The sequence below is a fragment of the Streptopelia decaocto genome (genome assembly GCF_964273445.1).
Source record: "Streptopelia decaocto genome assembly, chromosome: 3".
Taxonomy (NCBI): domain Eukaryota; kingdom Metazoa; phylum Chordata; class Aves; order Columbiformes; family Columbidae; genus Streptopelia; species Streptopelia decaocto.
This window is the reverse complement of record NC_138656.1, coordinates 49344953-49368639: the sequence shown is the minus strand read 5'-3', so window position 1 is coordinate 49368639 and position 23687 is coordinate 49344953. Positions and strand designations below refer to the sequence as shown.

General features: G+C 35.0%; 1 protein-coding gene across 1 annotated transcript in view; it reads left to right on the top strand.

Moving 5' to 3' along the window:
• The window catches only part of PACRG (parkin coregulated), a 240529-nt gene that overhangs the window by 119493 nt on the left and 97349 nt on the right, over window positions 1–23687 (top strand). Inside the window, exons 4-5 of the mRNA XM_082048438.1 lie at window positions 10843–11014; window positions 21344–21493. Of these exons, the coding sequence (XP_081904564.1) occupies window positions 10843–11014; window positions 21344–21493 (322 nt within the window). The remainder of the gene's footprint in view (window positions 1–10842; window positions 11015–21343; window positions 21494–23687) is intronic.

Sequence of the window (23687 nt, the reverse complement as noted above, 5' to 3'; positions counted from 1 at the left end):
ATTTCACCATTTATAATATCCTAAGTAGTATTAAATATTACTTTGATGCCTTTTTTGCATGAAATACCAGTAAAATACATATATGAAGAGAAATGTCCTGAGTGCAAACTAAACGTTCCTTCAACTTGGTTGAAATTTGGTGTGTTACTTATTTATATTAGCTTTATCTATAAATATAGAATTAGAAATCCTGAGTAACTGGATCACTTTTACACATATCTGTTCTTTAATTATGCCTAATCAGTATGATTGGTTAGAAGCCCTACCCTACAGCTTCTAGGAAGTGGAGGAATGTCCAGTTGTTTGTGTTTCTTACTTATATTTATGAATTGATTTTTAAAATGGAACAGTTTAAGTCTGGCAAGAGATTTACTATATCTTGATGTTTTTATTTTTAAACTGATACTGTTGTGTTGGTTTCCTTTTAGAATTAAGTTCAGCAAATGTGCTGACAGTAATGACTTGCTTTGCCGTGTTTTATGTAACACAATTTGCTGTGACAAATTGTTCCCTCATCTGAACCAATACTATAAATCATTTAGATTTTACTATATGCATTTAAAATGTTGTAGATCTCAGCTTCTGTGTGTCCATTGGAGTAATCATGGAAGGGGTATAACCAGAAGAAGCAAACTTAAATTCATTCAAAATTAGGTGAAGTTGTGCACCACCCTTCTGTGAGGTTCATTCATCTTTGCGACAGCTCAGATAATTCTATTCAGTTAGCAGAAACTTTTATTTACCTCCAGTCAGAAACTCCTAAGTAGGCCAGTGTGGCACATTGCAGCGCCAATGTGGCATTAGTAGAACCAGAATGAGTCACTAGAGGATTTGACCTTCTGTGGCAAACATCTTCCTCCTGGAATACTCCCCCCAGACAGGAGAATATACAAGGTAGGAATCATTCCACTGACAGAGCAAGCAGGAAACAAGTCTCGTAAGGGGAGCTGCAGGCCTAGAGACACAGAATTCTATTCACTGTTCTCACTTTTCTCCCAAATAAGCTTCATTTTTTATATGAGCTTAATGAACTTCTCCCCTGAAGCTCTTGGAGAAGATTGTGTAACTAGAGTCCATAAAAATCTTTATCATCAAACCTTGGCTGTCAGTGTATGTATCACTTTAAGTCTTCCTACAAAATGATATACTCTACAATTCAGGATGTTTTATGGCTTCCAGAAAGTTCAAGTTGATGGCAGTTAGAAAGGAGTATCACAAAAATTAAGTTTTAGAAAGTGTTCTTTTTTTTTTTTCATGGCTTTAAAAACTTTTATTCAAGAAAGTACCCACATTAGAAAGTAATATTTCTTAATACTGCCTGTGTTGTTGACCTTTGCCTCAGGTTGGGCTTTTTACAGATCAGACCAGACTGTTAACTGCAAGTCTTTGAAACAAAAACTGCCTTTCCTACATATTTGCATAGTTATCAACATGATTTGGCCTTAATATTAATAAATGCAATTATCAGAAGCTGCAGCACTGTAAGTTGCAAAAGTAATTTATAGTTTTTACTTTTTTATCTTGCATTCTATCTCTGCCGTGTCAGTAAATCATTTCATTTTGTCAGCCAATTTCAATTCTTTGCGATGTTCCATAATTTCTGTAATTCTGAGTAATACTTTTAAATTGTTGGGGCCTGTGATAATATACTAAACAGCATCATTTCTGCTAATCCTCAGGGCACTCCACTATTAGCCTTTCCACTTCTACTGTAACCAGCTTTTAATTCATGAAAGGACTTCATTTTGCCTCCTGTGGCTACTAACTTAATAATCTCCTGAAAAGGACTCTATTGAAAGCTTTTCGAAATCCTAATTTAATATCTACAGAGCCAGATATCCTTTATCTATTATTTTGTTAACTCTTAAAACTGTGCCTTAGATTCCTTTCAACAAGGTGAATCTGCAGAGTAGTCTACAGATTTCTGCTCCATGTCTAGCAAGCCTGTTTCATAAGAGCAAGAGACATACAAAACATTTAATTTAGTGTTGTAAACCAGCTTCTCAGTTATTGCTAAACTTATGAGACAATCAGTTAGTTCACTGGGCTCTCGTGCTTGTAGGATTCTGATTATACTTCGGAGAGGTATAGATTATTTTTAAAAAATCAACCTGAAAAATAGGTTGTTCTCCTTAAGAGAATTATCTGAATGCTGTTTGAAATCAATAAGATTAACTGTATAATAAAAAATGAGAGAATTGACTGTGGACCGTGTCTTCCTTCCTGTTTTGTGGAGTTTTCCTTGCTTAATATTAATGTTATCTACAAATACACAATTACATATTCAGAGATAAATAAAATGTGATGGAACAATTTTTCCAGTCTTGCTGGTATAGGAATACAACCTAAAAACTTGCAGATGGGAACAGGTGTATGATTGGCATGATACTTTTTCTCTGACAATGTTTGGAAGTCCCCCTTAGCAACACATTTTTGGAATTTGTGAGTGAGAGTATAACATGTCTATTCCTGTAGGGAACCATCAGTAACCCCTTTACTTTTCTCAGAATAATGAGAAAGGCTTAAAAAAAGAAATAGTTTAGACACATTTCTATGCAGAAACACGAGCACATTTGCCTTTGTTGCAAAATGCAGCTATTCCACATTTGGCTCAACTCTTAAGTTGCAGAATGTCTCCAAAGTAAGATATTAATGTAGAATCACCTTAAAACATTTGAAGAAACATGTCTTCTTCTTTTCTGTTGGAAACAGTGAACATAGTACCACTATTTGATTGTATTTGTTATGGCCATTCTGCCCACTTTCCTGCCTAGAGATAAATGTGAATAGTGAGAAGGTGATAGGAACAGTCTCAAAAAATTCTCTTAATGTAAAAAAATGACTATTATAATTTGCCACCGGACCATTTGGTTTTGTTACTTTTATTATATGTTAAAAAAATATTGTGTGTAAAAATGCAAATGATAATGTTTAATGAGATGTTTTATAAGCTCCCACAATTTCTAAAGCCATAAAGCTGCCATTTTTTCACTATATGTATGCCCACAACTGATAACCAAATTGGATGGATGGACAATTCTAGTTGTGCATTTCCTTGTAGATGGTTTGCTGCTATTTTATGCTGTGGTTTAATTATAAAAAAAATCTTCAGATAGTTGTTTTTAACTTTTCCCACAGACACTTTTTTCTATGAGCTTTTGTCCCAATGTTCCTGTTTGTCTCTAATTTTCCTGGTTTGTGTTATTTTTATTAAAACCAAAGCATTTCAGGTTAATTTGATGGCCAGCTTTGCATGAGTAATTGACAAAGAGAAAGGAAATGAATGCCAAAGAATAAGACAACAATTAGTTGGCCATCAGCTTTCCAAATGGGATAGAATCAGTTGACCTTCTCCCCTGATTTACCTTCACAATTAATTCTTGAAAAATAAAATAAGAGTGTTAGGTTTCATCTTATTAAAATGGTACCAAACATTCTGTGAGCAAAGGATTAGGGTTTTTTTTACAAAAAGTCAATTTTAAATTAGATCTATACTGACATACTGAGTTGGATGTGTTTTGTTGGGATGGACAGACTGGTCCACTCTTCTTCCAATAAAGTTTAAAATGAACTCCATATTGAACAAAGGAAATAAACAAAGATCAATATGTCTTCCTCAAAAAGGTAGTGGGAGAGTCTTGCAGCCACCTGGTTATTGTCCTTCTGCCTTCAAACTCTGCCTTGGAGATCGATGGGGTTTAATCTCTACCGAGCCTCCTCCCCTTGCCTATGACTGAGACAGTATTATCCTCTTTGCTGCCCTTTTCAGAGAGGTGTCCACTGGTGTCCAACTAAGTGTCTGCAAAATTTAAAGTTTCTTGTTCACAATTATAATACTTTGTGTGTTCTATAGTGAAGGAACAGAGTTTGTCCTCTGCTTCCTGCTGGTGCTGAAGTGCAGCTGTGGGGTATTTCTCAGATCACAGAATCACAGAATGTTAGGGATTGGATGTTGCAGCTGAGGGTGGAACTTAATTTATTACCAGGCTATGGCACCTGAGGAGTCATTAGTTCCCATATATCTCTGAAAGTAGGTGTATGTGATACATATAGTATTGCATGGCTATTATAAGTGCAAATTATCATTACGCATCATGTAATGCTCAGATTAGGCAATTGCAAATAAGATACATTAGCAAAAGGTAGAGAAATAATGCCTCTCTACCTTAGTCTAAAGTTGCACTTTTACTGTACTTGCGGAACTCTTACAACATTAATAAATCATGTAAGAAAAAAATGCAACAACTGGGTGTGTCTAACAAGGTGTTAGCAAGTCTTTGAGCAATAGAAGAATGTAACTAGATAAGCATATATTCTGAAGTATTGGAGATACTTTTGTCTGACACTGAGGTTATCATGGGTTCTGTTATTTGTTTCACACAAACAGTTCTTGAGAATGTTTCACATTAGTCAGTCGTTTACAGAGCACTTTTCTCAGGGTGTCTTCAGCTTCTATTTACAATCCTTCAACTAAAATAAATCAATCCTTTAAGCATAGTCTACAGCTATTTGCTGTATTAGAAAAATAGCATATTTTACATGCTTTCTTAGAAATCCCTCGACTCAGATAATCTAATGTGATCAGAATCCAAATAAATAAGAACAAGTTAATAAACACCTAATTTCCTTTACTTTTTTTCATTTTGAGGTATTCCTAATTATCAGTTTGTCCGTTATTTCCAATGAAGAATTAATGGGAGTAAAATCTGGATGTTTTATATTAGGGCAAACTGATCATAACAATAGGTAAGCTCTCATGACTGCCTTGTGTAGTAGCATTAATGCTTTTCTATCTGTACTGGAAATATCTCATACATTTTAAATAATATTTGCCCTTTTCATATCTGCATCATAGTGGTGGCTCATAATGGTTAATTAGTCTGCTAAATTCTTTTTCCTGTCTTACAATACCACACTGATGAACTGCTATACTGTAGCAGAAATCCTTGACGTTAGTTTGTCTCTTTAACATTGCACGTCATAGTATAAGACCTGTATCTCATAATGTATTATTTTGTCATCCTGTTTTTCCTGTATGATACACTGACCCTCCTCTATATTGGCAAGAGCTGCCTGATCTGTATTACTAGCAAAGTGTATATTTATGAAGTCTAAATCCAGTCAGTACAATTAGAAAATATTTATAAAAATGCAAGGATAGAATCTGCACTGCCCCCCGCCTCCTGAAATGTCCTAGATTATCTTTTGGCTGGCATAGCTCAGAGACTGTTAGAGATTCACACATGTAGATGAGAATCCATTTCTTAAATAAAAAATAATTCTTAGGTTGCATTTATAGGAAGAGATTTCAGGTTGGGTTTATACCCTCTGTCTAGCCAGGCAAGAGTTTACACAAATTGATGTCTTCCCTTTCCTGTCTTTTCCTGCATTTCTCATCCTATGTTTTTTTAGGGAATAATATGACACCCTCTTGACTATTAATTTTCTTCACATTCTCAGTAGCCCCAGATTGTCACCTTCAGGTGTGGCAATTGAAAAGAAAATGTTATGGTTATCATACGTGGGACCATCATCATTGCTAGTAGCAATTATTCTCCAAATAATATGTGTGGAGTCTGTCTGCTGTAATGACAGAAATTTAAGTATTTGATTTTCAGTAACATTACAGAGGCCTTGATCATATCCAGTTCTAGCCATTGTTGCTTGCAGTAGATTATGAATAGACTGATTTTTTCATATTGTCAAATAATTTTTATCAAACCATTTCTGTTTCAATCATGCTTCTTATTCATACATTTCAAGCGTGAGCCAAAAGTAAGTGGATGAATTTATTATGAGTGTTTCCCCATAATTTGAAAAGAATCCACATGGATTAGGCAGCAGTGACAGCTGAGAGAAAGCAGTGGAAAAATAAGGGAGAGAGGCAAAAGAGGCAATTAGTCTGCAGGATAGAGTCGTATTGCTTCTATTTGGAGCTATAGGTAGAAGGAACATCATTATGCAGATAGGAGTCATAGCTAGAAAATAATTATCAATTATGTGCCCCTAAAATGAGAAAGAGAAAAGGGTTAAGAACTGCATTTACTTTAAGGTACACATCATATTCAGGAACCTTTTCATATCACACTCCAGCGTTCTCATACTTAAATGTTACTGTGTTCCAACTTCCTTTTAAAGAGCAATAGGACATCAAGATACAGAGAATACTATGGAAAACTTAATTATATCTTGCTATATAAAATATAATAGAACAAATATCTCCCTAGCTTTTTTCAACTATTTTTATTTATAACAGCATTACTCTTGTAACTAACATGGAGACAACAAGTAATGCAGTATATTCAAAATTATTATCTATGTAATATTTCTGCATTTTGATTTTGGTTGTTTCTTGGTTTGTTTGTTTGTTTGTTTTTTTCTGTTGGTTTTGGTATTTTACATGAAGTGGTATTTCAGAGCTGAATTCAGACAGACAGTACAGTAACACTCCAAAAACATTTCTTATTATAGCTTCTTTTAATTTATCCATGGAAGACAAAAATTCATTGTTGTTATTCCACTTCTTGTGGGAAGCTAAATATCTACAGAGTGTGTTAAAAAGGCTCTAAATTCAGTTTCACTGATTTCTGTTGGGATGTTTATCTAGTTTATCCATTTTCTTAGCATTATCTGTTTCTCTTCAAATTTTATAATCTTCTGCTTAAGGTAAGTATTTTATCATTTCAAAATATAGCTGCATTTTTTTAAAAAAGGACGTGAGAACAGAGAATCTTTGTAACCTATGCAACATGTATTGAAAGGTACAATGCAGCAGACTAAAAAGAGAATACATTTTTGCTGGAAAACTTGTAGTGACTAAATGCAACAGCAGAATTGAGCTTTGAACCATAAGTACCATAAGCAAAGTTACCATCTTAAACCCAGCATCTAATCAAGTCTAGAAAATACTAGTGAGCATTACTTGCTCCATAATTAAGACTAAAACTAACATCCCATTATAAATTAAGAGACAAATATAGCAAAAAGCCAAGCACTGTGAAATGCACAGGCTTCATCCTGACTATGGGTAGAGGATACTGGAAGAAAAAAAGAAACCTTGAAAGAAGATTGAAAGAAATTTTGGAAGGAAAATCAGAAAGGAAGTCCAAAACTCAGACTACACAAGAATGTTTCTGCTTTTCTCTTTCCATTAACCTAGAAAATAGAGATTAAATAGCTGTTATAGAATGGAAAACAAACCTTAAAAGGAACTATTGTTTTACCAAAGAATCCTTACAAAATCTTTACAATCCTTACAAAAACTCCTGTTTGTCCTTATCAAACCAAAATTCCAGAGTTTCTTTTACTATGCCCAATATTAATGCCTTGGATAAAGACATTAAATGAGTAGATAAATAGTTAGATATAATGTTTCTAGAAGATCAAATCCAATTTTTGCATAATCATGTCAAAGACATACAGTAGTATGTAATCAGTTGTGTGAAATGAGATGGAAAATTAAGCTGTTTATGTGTCTTAAACACTACATTCTAAAACCAGGTTTGCCTTGTAGATTACCAGATCATTTTAAATATGATTATTTAAGAAAGGCCAATAACATAGTTTTTGTCAAACTTCTGTACCTGAAGTTCTTTCAAATAGCTTGCTTTCTTCATCCAGCAGGCAGATTAGCCACAAAGCTTATTTTTACTGTTTACAACCTCGACTCTTTACCTGGCTTTTCATTGTCTCAGCAGACTTGTCTCTCACTATGAGCTGCTTCATGGGAACAGATTTACTGCTGGGCAAATTAACTGTGATACTGCCATTAGTTTCCTCCCATCTTGTGAGCTGGTTATACATATTGATAAAATAACAATTAAAACCTGCACATTGTTTCTTTTTCACCTAGGGAACTTGTAGAATATGTAAGTAACATGGAAGTTTAATGAAACAGAAGATTTTATTGGTTATAATACAGTTGGTTTTGTGGTATGATAATATTTTTTAGTAATATATTTTTTTATTAGTTGACCTATTTGCTAAAAATTCAGAGGCTGGATTCTCACAACTTACAAAGCACTAGTACAGAAGTTCATAATAATTATTGTGAGATTTCTTCTTAAAATCCATAGTTGCAGCATTATTGTCAGATGTGGACAAGTTTTGCCAAGAATTTGAGCTTTAATCAGCATTTTTTGTGGGTGGATGTGAAAAACAAAAGTATTTTGTGGGTGTAAACAGAAAAAGTACATTTTTCTCTGAACAGCTGTATAATAGCGACTTTTAAAAACTAAATGGTAAACACAGAAGGAAGAGGTTTCACACCATCGAATGTAAGGCAAAATATTTCTGGCTTCCATATTGTGGGAGTTATTATAGAGCACAAAATGCTAAGTAAAAATTGGCTGTGTGCTTGGGCAGCTGACACTTCAAGAAATGAGTTAGAAATCGGAGTCCGTTTCAGAGCCATGCCATTTGCCCACCACTTACGGCTTTGGAACTAATTGAGAAGTGAGGAGTACACACAACTGCTTTATGATCTACAGCTTGTCATACCTGTATTTTGTAGAGATTTTTTCTCATAATAAAGCTTTTATGTCATGTGTAAAAATCAGTTTCATTTTTAAATCCAGAAATCATATTCACCTTAAAGTTAATATATCATTCCTATGTATATGTAATGTACAACTGTAAGACAGAGTTGATAAAGGTAGTATCTTTTATTAGACAGTTATTATCATTGAAAAACATTGAAAAGGTTTTGAACACATAGCTTTTTCTTCATATCTGAAGCAGAAAAGGACGTTGCAAGGGCAAAGAACAGCTGAAAAAAAATTCTCAGCATATCAGAAATATCACATCTTTAGAAGAAAGATAACTGGTAGATACAGTTAGAGGAAATATTATTGAAGAGTGGGAGAAATGAAATGAGAGATTCTACTATATGTGTTTTGAGCAAAGTAGTTGCAAATACTGATTCAGTGGTCTAACATGGATGTGTATGCGTCAACGATATTTTTCTGTGGAAATAGTTTAAAATTTTGAAAGAGTTGTCAAAAGCCTAATAAGGAATGGACTCAAACCAAAAGACAAACTACCAAAAACATAGTCTGATAAAGATGGTTTTCCCTGTGAAACAAACACCCCTTGGTTTAAAAAGAAGCCCACACATTACTAATCGTATCTCTCTTTTTCATATCTAAAGCTTTCCACAGACACAAGTAGCTGTTGTAAGTTTCATTTTCAAATTTCTTTAACTGGAACATTCAATAACAAAAAATGATATCTAATTATTTTATAAGCTACAAATTAAAAGTTAAAAAGAAAAAAAATATTGAAGGACGTCTTATTTTCCTTTTGACAGAGAACAGGAAAAATTTGCTTCTTCTTAGTCCTGCTTTTTGGTCGAAGAATTTTGACCACCTGGCCATTTCTTCCCTGATACAGGTTTCTTGCTGCAATGAACAATTTAACCTCTCACGTAGACTCGTTACCAGAAGTTTGTAGTTGCTTTATCATCTTCTGTTCTCGGGGACTTTGGGGGCAGACTTATTTTAACGTCTTGCAAGTATTGTCCGTAGCATACCAAATGTCCTCAGGAAATACGAAACCCATCAGTTTAGGAATTTAAATATATCATGATTCTTGTTTTGCAAAGTTCTTCATACATGGTTGCTTGGTATAGTTATTTTTGGAATTTCTCATTAGTTGACCCTGGGATATTGACCCTAAAACCCTAAAGTCATCTGATAAAGTTGTTTTTCCTTGTGAAACAAAAAGCTGATGAGCAAAAATTACAGAAATGCCATCACATACGGTGTTGTGAAAATAGGAAATGTAGGTTTTGTTTGTTCCTTCTTCCATGTGGTTCATTACAGGGACTTGATTTCATTCATGTAGGTGACTAGATATTATGTAATTGTTATTTTTAGTCTCCTATAAGAAATTATCAATAAGTGCACCTGAGACTATGTAAGTGTTTAATTTGCACTACATCTGCCAATAGTGAGACACCCACAGCAAATGTAGAGGACTTACTTTCAAGTCCTTACTTCCAATTTGTTTGCTTTTATTGTGGATGGAGCAGTTTCAATATGAAAGACTGAGGCAGTCAGGTCAGTAGCTAAGATGTGCCACACCAAGATTCAGATCTGCTCAGGGTCAAGCAAGGAGGACAATGGGTCATGGTTGCAAAGAGAACCTACATCTGCTATTTGCTGACAATGGGATTTACCCAAGAAGTGTGAAACCCAAATTCAGTCCTTGGCTGCTTAATTTCAGACTTTTCTTCCACAAGTTCAGTAAGCATGTGGTTATTGCCCCCAAATTAAGGGCTGGGTATTTGTTTGCTTAACCTGGCAATTATTTTTTTTTAGGGTATAACGCTTGTTAGGTATGGAGGAGGAAGCATCTACCCGATGCCAAAATATAATCACAAGAAAAATAGGTTAGTAGCTAAGAAGTGTTTTGAAGATGGAAGTGGTTACAGGATTCTTTCTCTTATTTTTTCTTTTGAGTGTCCAAGTGAAGAGGTAAAGATCAGATTTTTTCTGGAATAAACAGCATGTTATTCTTAAAATGGCTATTTTGATTCCTATGGGTAACTTACAAAGTAAGGTGTATAAGCAAGAATATCAGAATCTAGTACTGACTTATCAAAAAGTGAAAATAGAAAGAAGCATATTATTTTTTGTTCTTTTCTTTAGGTCTAATATTTCTGGATTTCAATATCTGGCCATAAACCGTATTTAAAACTTAATGATATTCTGCAGTGATACAAATTGAATGATTATTTACTAAACATACTTGTGTAGATGGCATGAATTATCTGTTGGTCTGATCACATTGTATTAGTATTGAAAGATTACATTTCTTGGTTTATTTATTTTGTATTTTCAGGTAGAGCTTGAAAAGCTGGACTATCATTACTGGCTGCCTTTGTTTTTTGATGGGCTTTGTGAAACATCATTTCCGTGTGAGTTTTTTGCTCGTCAAGGAATCCATGACATGCTGGAACATGGTGGAAACAAGATTCTTCCTGTCATTCCTCAGCTCATTATCCCAATAAAAAGTAGGTGAAAATGTGGGGGGAAAAAAAATCCCTAAAATTGCATATATATTCTGTAGATTTTTGACAAGTTACTAATTAAGCAATAAACCATGCCAGACTGTAAATTTCATGGATATTATTACAAATGTGAGTAAATTGTAAGGCATAACGCCAGAAGGCTTATGTCTACAGTCGCCTGGTACTGGCAGTAATGCCGAACAATCAGCTGTCTGATTAGTGTTTTCCTGTTGCAATGTAGCTTTTGGTCTTTGGAAATGTGAAGTGACATTTTCTTACTGGTTTTTGTATATTTATTGTGTAAATCCATTACTGTATAAACCAGTTCATCTAAAATGACAGGAGAAATCAGCAGATGAAACTTATGGAATTATGTTTCTTTTTGTCCTTTCATTTATTCTACAGTTATATTTATTCACTATCTCTTCTAGCATCATTTGCATTACTTTGAGTATACATATATCTAAATTGGGAGTTCTATCTGACTGATTAATGTTGTATGTAAAATGTTAGCATTTTTTTAAAGTATTAATTTTGAAGTTTTTATATATTCAAAAATATTTTGGTAGAAAAGTTATGTGAAAGGTAGTAAATTATTTTAAAATAAGTGTAATAAACCTAAAACTCCAAGTGTAATACCACTAAAACTAAAACTTATTTTCTTGAAACACCTACTCTTTCAGATATATTGTTTTGTCCTTTCCTGTTTCTTTAGATCAGTACCTTAAGGAAATAATATTCTGAACCATCATCCTTCTTTAGTCAGGATTATTTTTAAGTCTTTGTGCTACACCTGTACTAATAGATGCTCATATTTCTTAAGCTTGCTTCTGCTTTATCATTGATCTGTAATGGTATTGCCATCCTTGTCCTTTTTTCCTGAGATAATTCAACATCCATGCTAATACAGAACAAAACAGACTCATTGTATTTGTGATACAGAATGAATAGAGTCAAATACGGTTTTGTTGAAGGGGAAAGGGAATGTAGTTTAGAGCCTGATAATGCTGAAATAATACTATTGAAAGGGTCAGAATTGTGAGTTTGTTTTGTTTTGTTTTTCTTTCATTCAATTTATTCTCCATTTGAAAAGATTCATTATGGATGTTGTTATCTTACTGTAGATTTTGGAAATGTCAGAAGGAATATATAATATTCAGAATGGTTACTCTGTGATACTTGTAAAAGGTTATGAATACAATGTTACAATTTTTTCTCTCTAAAAGGTAAACACATAGAGAGGAATCATGTCACTTCTTTAAATCTGTATTGTCAGCACCACTCAAATATATTTATAGTAGGTTTTTTTTTTTTTAAAGCTGAAATCATTTATATACTGCAAGTTTATGACAGCAGCTACTCAGGATTTAAATGTCTTGCAGAGACCAGAATCTAGCTAAGAAATAATTACCTGGAAGCCTTAGCTGTTACGCAGCTTCTAGCATTAGAAAGAGATTGTTAAGTAGAGGATATTTATATGGGTTTGATATATAATCTTTTAAATCAAGTAATAATTTCTGATGCTGGAACACATTCAAGAATCTGCTAGCTAAATTTAGTTGTTGGTTCTGCTTTATTTTATTGTACAGTGCTTCTTTTTCATTAAAAAAAAAAAAAAAAAAAGGCCTCCGTATTGGCTCAAATGTGTGAAGAGTCTAAGTATTATCAATGATAAAGGCTTCTTCCTAATTAAAGCCATATTAATATAAAAAAAGACACTGCCATCTCAGGGAATGTGAAAGTGTGTGCTTCTAGGAATTTTAAATTTTGCTGTGACTGTGTAATACAGCAGCATAGCCAGAGCTAAACATTTCTGTGACTCAGCTGCATCCACAATAAACTCAGCTATGTTTTACACATATTACTGTCTCTAAAGTGTCCCACTGGGTGAGTTATATCCGATTAACCAGTCTTCTTCTAGACCACTACCATATTTCTACTACAAAAGAGTAAATTGATTGTTAGGCAAGGTAATACACATGATAGTGGGAAAAGGGGTAAAAGAAAAGACAGAAAAATAACTTTACAGATAGAATGCTTTTAAAAGCACTTTTCTCTCCTGCATGTTTATCAAAGGAAAATGTAAGTAAAGAGCTGCTCTTTAAAAACATTTTAAATTAAATATCGGAATTCTGTATTGTATTCGCTGATGAAGAAAATAATGTGAAATTAAATACTTAAGGATCACTCACCAGAATCTTTCCTATTCTGTGCTCTGAATTGTAAAATGGACATGTAGGCAATCTGAATTTAGGCCCATAAGCCAATAAAGCTCACGTCTTTAAATTGTAACTTACATGAAAGTATTGTTTTTATACAGTTGCAGTCAGCTGACCAGCACTTCTGAGAGAGTCCAAAAGGGATAATCTTCATCCTAAGGAACACTGAAGTTTCCTTTTCGAGGCTTTTTCCATGTTGTTAAAAATATCTTCTGTGACACAGTAGATCAAGGATACCCTAAACTTTGTTGAAAATGTTTCATTAAAGGAAACAGATTTTTTTTTTTACTCTGACAGGGAAAGGCACAGAGCAGTCCTCTCTCATTGCCACCTACAGAGTCTTTTTTAATGTTTAATACATTTCTAAATTAACCTGATTTCTGTTTTCTTATTCTCCACATTCTATTTGCATGTAAAATGCGGATTGCTGTCTTGGACAACAGTGTAGTTAATTCCCATTTAATGTCAAATCAGTGTCACTGTTGTATTTAGATAGTAAAGTTGAACCTGTTGCTAGCAGTTGTTCTAAGCACATTAATATTTCTCCTCATATATCTTCACTGCATTTAATAGTATTTAAGAGTCATAAATACTTCCTTATTTCACAGAATGATGAAATATTTTTGTGGAAAAAATATGGTTTTCTGGGCTGTATTCTTTTTCTTTCTGCAAATCATGTAAGTTGGTTTATGTCATCTACAGAAAAGAAATTAAAGCTTCAATTGAATTGTTATGTTCCTCCTGGCTGACTGTTGCTCTTGAGAAGCAGTTCTGGTTGTTAAGATCACAGACTGAAAATGAACTCTAAAAACGCTCAATTTTCTAGACTTAAAATGCTTTTAAAGAAAGCAAATGTCTCTAAAAGAATTGTGTTTATCCTTAAATACCAAAGCATTTCTCCCCTGTAAGCTCTGTCAACCTGTAGAACCAATCTGTCCAATTCTGTAAGATCTGTCAACCAGTTAGAAAGTTTGTGTTAGATTCTTCTGCTCAAAACTGGTCATTTCAGGTAATTTCAAATGATGCAGAAACTAGATTCTTTATTACTCTTCTTTATTCCTGTCTCTAAGGAGAAACCGTGTTTTTAATTTAATAAAGATATAGCTCATCCATGTTTGGAAAGTGAAATCTGCAATTAACATCTCTTACTTTTGCAGTTGGTGTTAGAGCTATTCTCTCCTGAATTTATTAATATTTAACATTTATTCAGACTGAATTGCATCTTCCATTTTGCCACCCATTCATTCTGCACTGTAAAGTCCTTCTGCAGTTCTTCGAAGTCAGCCATTATTTTTGGCATCTGAATAATTTGTAATCATCAGAAAACTTTGTTAGCCATTAGTAAACATCTCTTCCAAATCACCTATGACTCTACTGAAAAACATGAACTTCAGCAGATATTCCTGCAAGGCTCTACTATTTATACTCCTCTTTTGTGGCCATTTATAGTTGCCTTCATTTCCTATCGGCCATGGCAGTTAAGTGTTTCAAAAGCCTTCGGTAAGAAACCTTATCAAATACCTTTCAGAAGTCTAAGAAACTGTATTATCAGGCTTTTCTTGTCCACATTCCTCTTCAAGGACCTACAATACATTTAGAACACTATATTAATTTGTGCAGTACAGATGCCAGTATTACTGGTCTTTGGTTATCCAGATCTTTCCTGAAATCTTTTTACAAAATGTTATCACATTTCTTTCATAAGAAAGCTGCTTTCATTGAGAGGGTGGGTACTCAGCACAGTTTAGTAGCTTGAGGCAGCACAGGAATGGACATCTAGGAGTGGATGGAAACTCTGTAAACCGGCATAGCCACAGAGGAGGTTTTTGGGACTCTATTTTCAGTGTATTCTTTATACTAGTTAATTAAAACAGTCCTTAATAGGATTCCAGTTTTACAGGTGTTGATTTAGTATAGCATTACAACTGCAAGCACAGCTAAAGCTCAAAAAAAGCCACTGATGTTCTCTTCAGTATTCTGCTACATGATGCTTCTTGCAGGTATCCATGATTCAGTTACGGATCTTTGTCTTTTCTGTGCCTCAGCCTTTGGCTTTTTAGGACAAAGTTTTTTATGACAAAATTGGCCTAAAGTTTTCGTGCCTTGCCCCCTGTTCCTCCTTCCCATCACCTCACTGCAACACATTACCCCTTCAGTTGTACTGGAAGAAATATCTGTACATCTGTATTGTAAATCAGATCAGGATCTTACCCAAATTAAAAAAAATACTGAACACAAGGTTGTTATTCTGTGTTCTATTCACTCTTGATTGAAACACTGTGTTTTGTAACAGCCTTCATTACTGTTCTGTAAAATTAGCATATTGTAATACTTAAATCAGTTCAGGTGGTTAAGTATTATGCATTTTGAAAGTTTTGGACAAAATTCTCTGTAAGATAAGTATGTATCACTTTAATCAATTGCACTTTAAGAACACTTCATGTTAGCAGTTCTTTAAAGCTGACTCTGTGAATTTAAGAAAAGAAGCCCTTGATCAACAAGATTAAGTAGATCACAACAATCGAAGCATCTTTATCCTGAGTGCTTGTTGCCCTGCAGGAGACCTCCTCTCTTGTTCTGCTTCAGGCAAAGAATTTTCTAGAACAGACGCCTCATTAACCAACCAGGGGGTCAGAGATCAATGCAAAATAAATTGATTTGTGAGACCTAAATAGAAAATGGAAACTGTCAGTGCATTTCTAAACATAGATTCACAGGTGTATTTGAAAAAGAGATTAAATAAAATTAAAAGTAAGTGCAAATTAAAAAGAACTAAATTATTAACATAACGTTGAATATAAATAGCAAAACCTAAACTTTAACATTTAGAAAAAAGATGAAGGTTTGGGGAATCTGATTTGAACGTGTAAAGTTTTGCTATCTGTGTGCTATCTGGGGAAGAATGTTCTGATTTGATCTCTTCTGTGTAAATACATTATGTCGTGGAGAAGATCCACTGTATACTGGGAGAAATGATGTCGTGTTTCCTGGTTTATGAAATGTATTAGTCGGAAAGATGAGAACTGTGACTTCTGTTACAGGCAACATCTGGGACTGAGACAGGGTTTTCCAAACTGCTACATAAAAATAAAACATAAAAATAAAAAATATCAGCTTATATAGCTTCTTAGTCTTTTACTTTGAGCTGTTAGAAGCGTTACCCAAGGAAAAAACTTGAATGTTTTAAAATAATAACTTATATTGCTTCATATGTAAGCTGCTTCTATCTAAATGGAGAAGCAAAGAAGTGGCATATATCTTAAGAAAAGTCTTTACTCTTAATGGAAATTTAAAAAAGAAAATTCTAAATTTACATAAATTCCTAATGAAATTTAATGAAAAGAAAAATGCCCTGAAGCTGTCAGTGAATTGGTATTCTATGTCAGCTCATTGCTAACAAGCTTAAATAAACAGCACTGTGAAAAACCTCCATCCCCAAAACGTTCATTGTTTCAAATACGCTTTCAAATTTCATAATTATCTATTACTTTGGCTTTGAATGGCAGAAACACAGAGCTGACTCAGATACTGAGCTTTTACACCAGATATTTAACCAACTAACATTTTAAAAGTCTCATTTAAGAAAGTCATGATGATCTTCAGGAAACACTTGTTTGGAAAAAGAGTAGCAGTACAAAATAAAATGTGCTTGAAATAAATACTTCATGATATGCTTGCATTGAGCAATTATTTAAACTGGAGTGTCTCCTGGAAAAGTGTATATCCACATCACAAGCGAATCTGTCAAACTTATATACCATTAAAGGAGAAAATATTGCAACTACTAAGCAACGGAGTCAATTTGTTGGGTTGGGGTCTCTTTTTTTTTGAAGTTGCTGCCTTAGAGAGTTGTATAATGCACAGCATGTACACTAGATGACCAAAAGGGAAACATATACCATCAAGGGAGAGGAGTCCACTAAAAACACATTAGGGAGAGGAAAGGTACCGTTGAGAAGGGAAGCAGTCATTCACTTTGCTGTTACTGTGAAGATCCACAGCAAACTTTTAGGTCAAGAGGCAACAGCCTAGCACGCTTTCAGATTGGAATATATATACATGTTTCCTTCTTTTGGCATATGTAGCTGTACTGCACTAAGAGTTTTAAATGGTCTGCTTTATCCCTGTGAAAGGATATTAGTACTTTCTTCCACTTCTGTTAACCTCTGTATAATATATCACTGACATTTTTCAAAATTTTGAAATGTACTTATTTCATATACAGCATTAAAATTTTCCTCCTTTGATTCATGTGGGAAAATGGTCTGCAGTGATTGTAGTACACAGAAAATAATTACCAGATTTTTAAAAGATAAGCATATGTTTGAAATTGATGTATCCTTGGGGCAGGGACTGTCTCTAATTAAATGTTTATACAATGCCTAATATAATCAAGCCAGGAGCTGGTTGACTGCTATGCATGCCACAGTCCAAATATTTAATAATAATAACTCCAGTTCTGCAGTCAATTTGATCTTACTTCTGATATTTACAAATGTTTTCCTAACACACACTGCAGATTTCTGCAATTAGAAGGGCTTCAGGCTCAAATTCTGCATTCTCTTTGATTCTACCATATCCATCATTTTAGCACTCAAAATCTTGATCCAAAGTCTGTCTTTTGTGTGTCAAATGGAGGACAGGGTATCCTTGTTCTGATGGAGGTGGGACAACTATCCAGTTGATTTTCTAGCATGCAGATGAAACAAATGCTACGATTACTGTTTAAAATTCCAGCAAACACCCCAACAGTGCAACTCAGATGTCAGGAAACTTGCATGACAGGTTCTGTGATGAGTTCTTCTTTGAAAATGTTCTTCTGGATTCAGGATGTATTTAGCTTGCTGCACTCATTGGGACACCTTCTCAGTCATGAGGCTGAATTTACACTATCAAATGATTAAGAAATTAATCTCTACCAGGACAGTCTTGGCTTCCACGCAAACCAGGGTTTTCTTTGCACAAGACAGAACTCTAAAAACAGGAAAATCTGCAAACCATCTGCAGAAAAAAGTTCCTCCTAGGGGTGGTTGGACAGCCATTTCCACTGACATGACACCCTCTGCATGTCTCATCCTCTAGACCTGCCTCTACAGTCAGGAAAAAATATTCCTGGAAGTGGGTACGATTTGTTGGTTAAGGATTAAGAAGTTATGGTTTCTGTCATTGATAAATTTTTATGTCCCTTAAGTTAATTATTACTGTTTGTATAAATAATTAATGTCATTAATTTTATTCATGTTTATAGAAATTCATTCCTACAAATGAATACAAATATTCATTCATGTTTGTATGAATAACTATTAATTATTTTACTGAAAATTACAAGTGTTAATGATAAATTCCCTATTAATTCGGTTAGCTACTACTTCTGTGTATGACAATTTAGTCATGAGTAAACCTATATGTCAGAACCTAAGAGCTTCCTCTTCCAATCACTCCTTTAAGAAAATGAATCATGCCTGTTCTTCTGTAAGAGAATACTTTCCTGGCTGGAATTTGGACCTAATCTTTCAAATTGTATCTGGGGGTCTCTCTTTGTCTCTCTTTGGAACATCTATCTACCCATGAGAACATAATTTGGAATAGCCACCCTCTTTGCTGGAACTTGATGTGAGCCTGTTGCATTGGTGGGCTTCCTGTCCACACATTAATATGCTCAGAGACAATATGAAGTTAGCTGTAGCTTGGTTACTACAGTCAGGACTGGCAAATAAGAAGTATAGAATTTAGTCTCTGTTTTCATTTACCAACGCTTCTTTAAGTTGGAATCACCCTATGATGCAATGCAATTTCTTCATACCTTAGGCTCTCTGTTGTATAACAGTAGTTTTAGTGTGCTATTCAAAAGCATGCAAGGAGGCAGGAAGGGAAGATACTTACTAGTTGATTTTTAAGAGTTGTCTCTACCTATTCACACAACCAGTCTGCCTTGCCATTGCTTTGGAGCTCTAGCTCTGATTTTTCACTCCTGTCAGGCATGCAATAAGAAGTGAGTGAGGCACAGTGCATTTGTTTAAAGAGATGGAAAACCTGACATTTCTCCTGTGTGAGAAATCTACTTCATTCTCTATGAAACAGCATTCCTGTGCACTGACGAAACTTAGTGCCAGAAATACTGAATCCCAATGCTTCAGTGTGAAGAGGCAATTCTTGACAAAGTTAGTAACTCATTTTCAAATTTTGGTGTGTTCTTCACTACACATATATTTATATATGTGGGAGGGAGTGTCGACCTGCTGGAAGGCAGGAGGGCTCTGCAGAGGGATCTGGACAGACTGGAAAAATGGGCTGATTCCAATGGGATGAAGTTCAATAAGGCCAAGTGCCGGGTGCTGCACTTTGGTCACAACAACCCCCTGCAGCGCTACAGGCTGGGCGCAGAGTGGCTGGAGAGCAGTCAGACAGAAAGGGACCTGGGGGTACTAATTGACAGGAAGCTCAACATGAGCCATCAGTGTGCCCAGGTGGCCAAGAAGGCCAATGGTATCCTGTCCTGTATCAAAAATAGCGTGGTCAGCAGGACAAGGGAAGTGATCCTTCCCCTGTACTCTGCATTGGTGAGGCCACACCTGGAGTATTGTGTTCAGTTCTGGGCCCCTCAGTTCAGGAAAGACATTGAAGTGCTGGAGCGAGTCCAGAGAAGAGCAACAAGACTGGTGAAGGGACTTGAGCATAAGACCTATGGGGAGAGGCTGAGGGAGCTGGGGTTGTTTAGTCTAGAGAAGAGGAGGCTTAGAGGTGAGCTCAGCACTCTCTATAAGTACCTGAAGGGAAGTTATAGCCAGGTGGGGATTGGTCTCTTCTCCCAGGCAGTTAGCAATAGGACAAGGGGGCATGGGCTTAAACTCTGCCAGGGGAAATTTAGGCTGGATATTAGAAAGAAATTCTTTACAGAGAGAGTGGTCAGGCATTGGAATGGCCTGCCCAGGGAGGTGGTGGACTCGCCGTCCCTGGAGGTTTTTAAACTGAGATTGGACATGGCACTTAGTGCCATGATCTAATAAACGGACTAGAGTTGGACCAAGGGTTGGACTCGATGATCTCTGAGGTCTTTTCCAACCCAGTCGATTCTGTGATTCTGTGATTCTGTGATATCTATATATATATATACACGTTATGTTGAATCACATATTTATATACTTCCTTGGTCATAAAACATACAGCATTGAATATGAGCTTATCTTTTGCAGTTTTTGCTTTCTCAGTGCAAAGATGTAAATATCTATGTAACTGAGCAGAACATTGGAGAATTAGACCGATATATAATAGTATACCAAATATGACAACTGTTTCCAGCTTCATTTCAGAGGAGATTTTATAACTTGAGGGATTTTGCAAGGAAGAAAAATATATTTCAAGCATGACTCATTTTTAATTGCAAAAGAGAATGCAAAGTACTTGCTTTTTGTAAAATCAAAAGAGAAGAGAAACAAAAAGTATTTATGAAATGTCTTAGTGTCATAAGATTAGAAGCATGACACTGAAAGCTGAGAGAAAAATCTAAGTAGGCAAGACAAAATCTTTTTTTTTCTAGAATGTTTGTCTTTTAAAAAAAGCTTACAAGGTTTTTTTGTGGTGTGTTCTGTTTTTTTTTTTTTTTTCCTATAAACATTTGCTTCATTGTACTGCTTCTCAGAATAGTAGGAATTGTTAGTTGAATGAATAAAATGATCGTGAAATAAATGAGTACAAATGCACAAACACTAATTGTTGCACTAGAATGTATCTGTTGTCAACCTTTGCAGGTTGTCTTGCAGTTGTACAGTTCCATTGGCCCCAAATGGTACTTACTGAACATTTATTTTTTATTTGTTTGAACCACGCCAGTATTACACAGGCAGCATGAGGGAATAATGAGCTGCATTCTTTGAGTTACTGAAGAGTCAGCACAAATTGTGGGAACAAATAACAATCAGACAAGGCAGTGTTTTATAACATCAGGACTGCAATCCATCTTTGGGATCTTTCAAAGCTGGGCTAATAAAGGCCCGCTTACAATCCCCAGAAGAGTACAGTTTAATTAAATTTGTCCATTAGGGGACTCCTCCCCCTCCCTCTACATTTCAGAAATTAATTCTGCTTTCTGCCTGTCCTTTTTTCTACATCACAGATGCACTGAGCCTTCGTAACCGGCAGATCCTCTGCATCACGCTGAAAGTCCTCCAGCACCTGGTGGTGTCAGCTGACATGGTCGGGGAGGCCTTGGTGCCCTATTATCGGCAACTCCTCCCAGTCCTAAACATCTTTAAGAATATGAATGGTGAGTTATCCTAACAGACACTGTGTCTTTCAACCCCTAAGGTAAAAGGGGCTTGATGCAGGGTTAATTAACAATGTGGTTAAGATTTATTACTGTATATAAACTCAAATCCATTTGGAGCTCTAAATAATGTAAACCCCCCTCTTACTATTCCCTGAGGATGCACTGAAATTAACAATTTCATTTATTACTCCTTGCACATACGGTTTATTTAACAGAGTACAGAAGCACTGAAGCAGTTCTATAATCTTCCAATAATTAAATGGTAAAGTTTTTTAACAGTCTCTTGAATGCATTAATAAATTGCAAAGGTTTTTTCCTCTCTCCAACACATTACTTCAGTCCAGCCTTTTTGTTCCATTCTGTGCTCTTCACAAGCAATTCACTGCTACCAGCAGGCTTAGGAAAGAAGAAAAATAAAAAGTAGCAATCAAACAAATTAATTTTAGGGTCAAGAGAACTCCTTATTGTAGAAAAAATTCAAGTTACATAATGTCTAGCAAAACAGTGAAATTTGAAGTTATTACTGCTCACTTAACTGCTTTTATTATACAGAAATGTAGAACTAATTTGTATCTGTGTTATCTTCTTGGTAGTGCAAACCTCTGTTGCCAGTTTCAGTCTTTAATAACTGTGATACTGTCAGTACTATGAGTACTGTATATTGTGAATGCATTTACACCACAGTTACCAGATGAAATCAACATGATGTATCTTTATTTAAAATATTTTTCTGTAGTAAGTCTGTCTGTACTTATCTGTTCAATTATCTACCAACTTTCTGACTTTAAAGTTTCTGTTATTGGCATGCAGCCTATAGATCAAAATAAGTTAATTCCTCACAATCTTGCAAAAGAAGTACTGACAGTTCTTTTCATGAAGTTCATGGCATTTAATGCTTATCTACAGGACTGCTTCCTATTATACTTTCTGTTTGCGTTGCTATGGAAAGTATTATCTTATGCTCACTCTTTAAGACCTCAGACTGAAAAATGCCTGTCCAAAGACTGACTTGGAGACTAAAATGAGATTAAGATTTTAGATCCTTTTAAACATATATATGTCTGTGGCTCTATTTTACTTAGTGAGAAACTTGCAGTAACATGAAATTCCACAAATGCAACGTGGTTCATATGACACCTGTGGCTTGCTAGAAGTTGTGGAATGAAAGCTTATTAATAAAATCCATACGGTGAAATGAAGTAATTTCAGTAGGGTTCCTTGTAAATTAGAAGATTCCCCCTTAATATATCCAATTTCAGTATCTGGCACAAAACAATACTGTAAAAAGAAGGACTCTAATTGATTACTGAATGTACAATACATGCTTTTTTTCCAGATTTCAGCCTGAAGTAGCCCATAAATTCTCTTGACTAGGCTTTTCTGCAGTGATTTCAGATGAATAATAGGGAAAGCTCATGTCTAACCAGGTACATAGTTTTACAAGACATGAAACATGTCCTGAATATATCCTAAGTTTTGGATATATTGTGAGCAAAACATATTTTCAACATATTTGCATAACATCTGTGCTATGTGAATTTGTGCCTATATCAAACTACAATAAATCTCAATATTTGCCATTTAATAACTAAAAACCAAAAAGAAATGAAAAGTAGTGGTTCAAAATGATTAGATTTTAGGAATGATTATATTTTAGGAATAAAGCTTTTGAAAGTTCAGTATTACCAGCAATAAAATGGATACTATTTGCAAGGCCTACCATACAAAACTTATTCAACTTATTCAGTACCTGCATGCTGGTGATAGGCAAAGATTCTTCCTCTGTCTCCCCCAGCCTCAAAAAGCTGATACTTACTTTCTCCTTCACTGGTGGTTGGCAGAAAATGTATGCTACCTTCCTTCTCCTTTTTGTCCCCTATATGGTTAATAAGCAACTACGGTCCAGGTCTTTGGTACCTGTAGAGACTGATTCAGGCTATTTGCTCCACTGCTTGTTCATACAGGTTTTCATGATGAGAGAGTGAGCACTCTTTTTGCTTCTTTTGTGTATAGTTTGAGAAAAGGGGAGCTGCGGTACCACTGCCAAGAGTTGGGTGATTTGCAGTCTGCTAAGTCTGACACTGTGGAAGTTTGTCCCAGATTAGGGTAGATGGAAGGAGCCCTGTTTTAATAATTGCTACCTTGCTAGATCAGTATCTATCTGCTGAAAGGAACTCTTTCCCAAATTCAG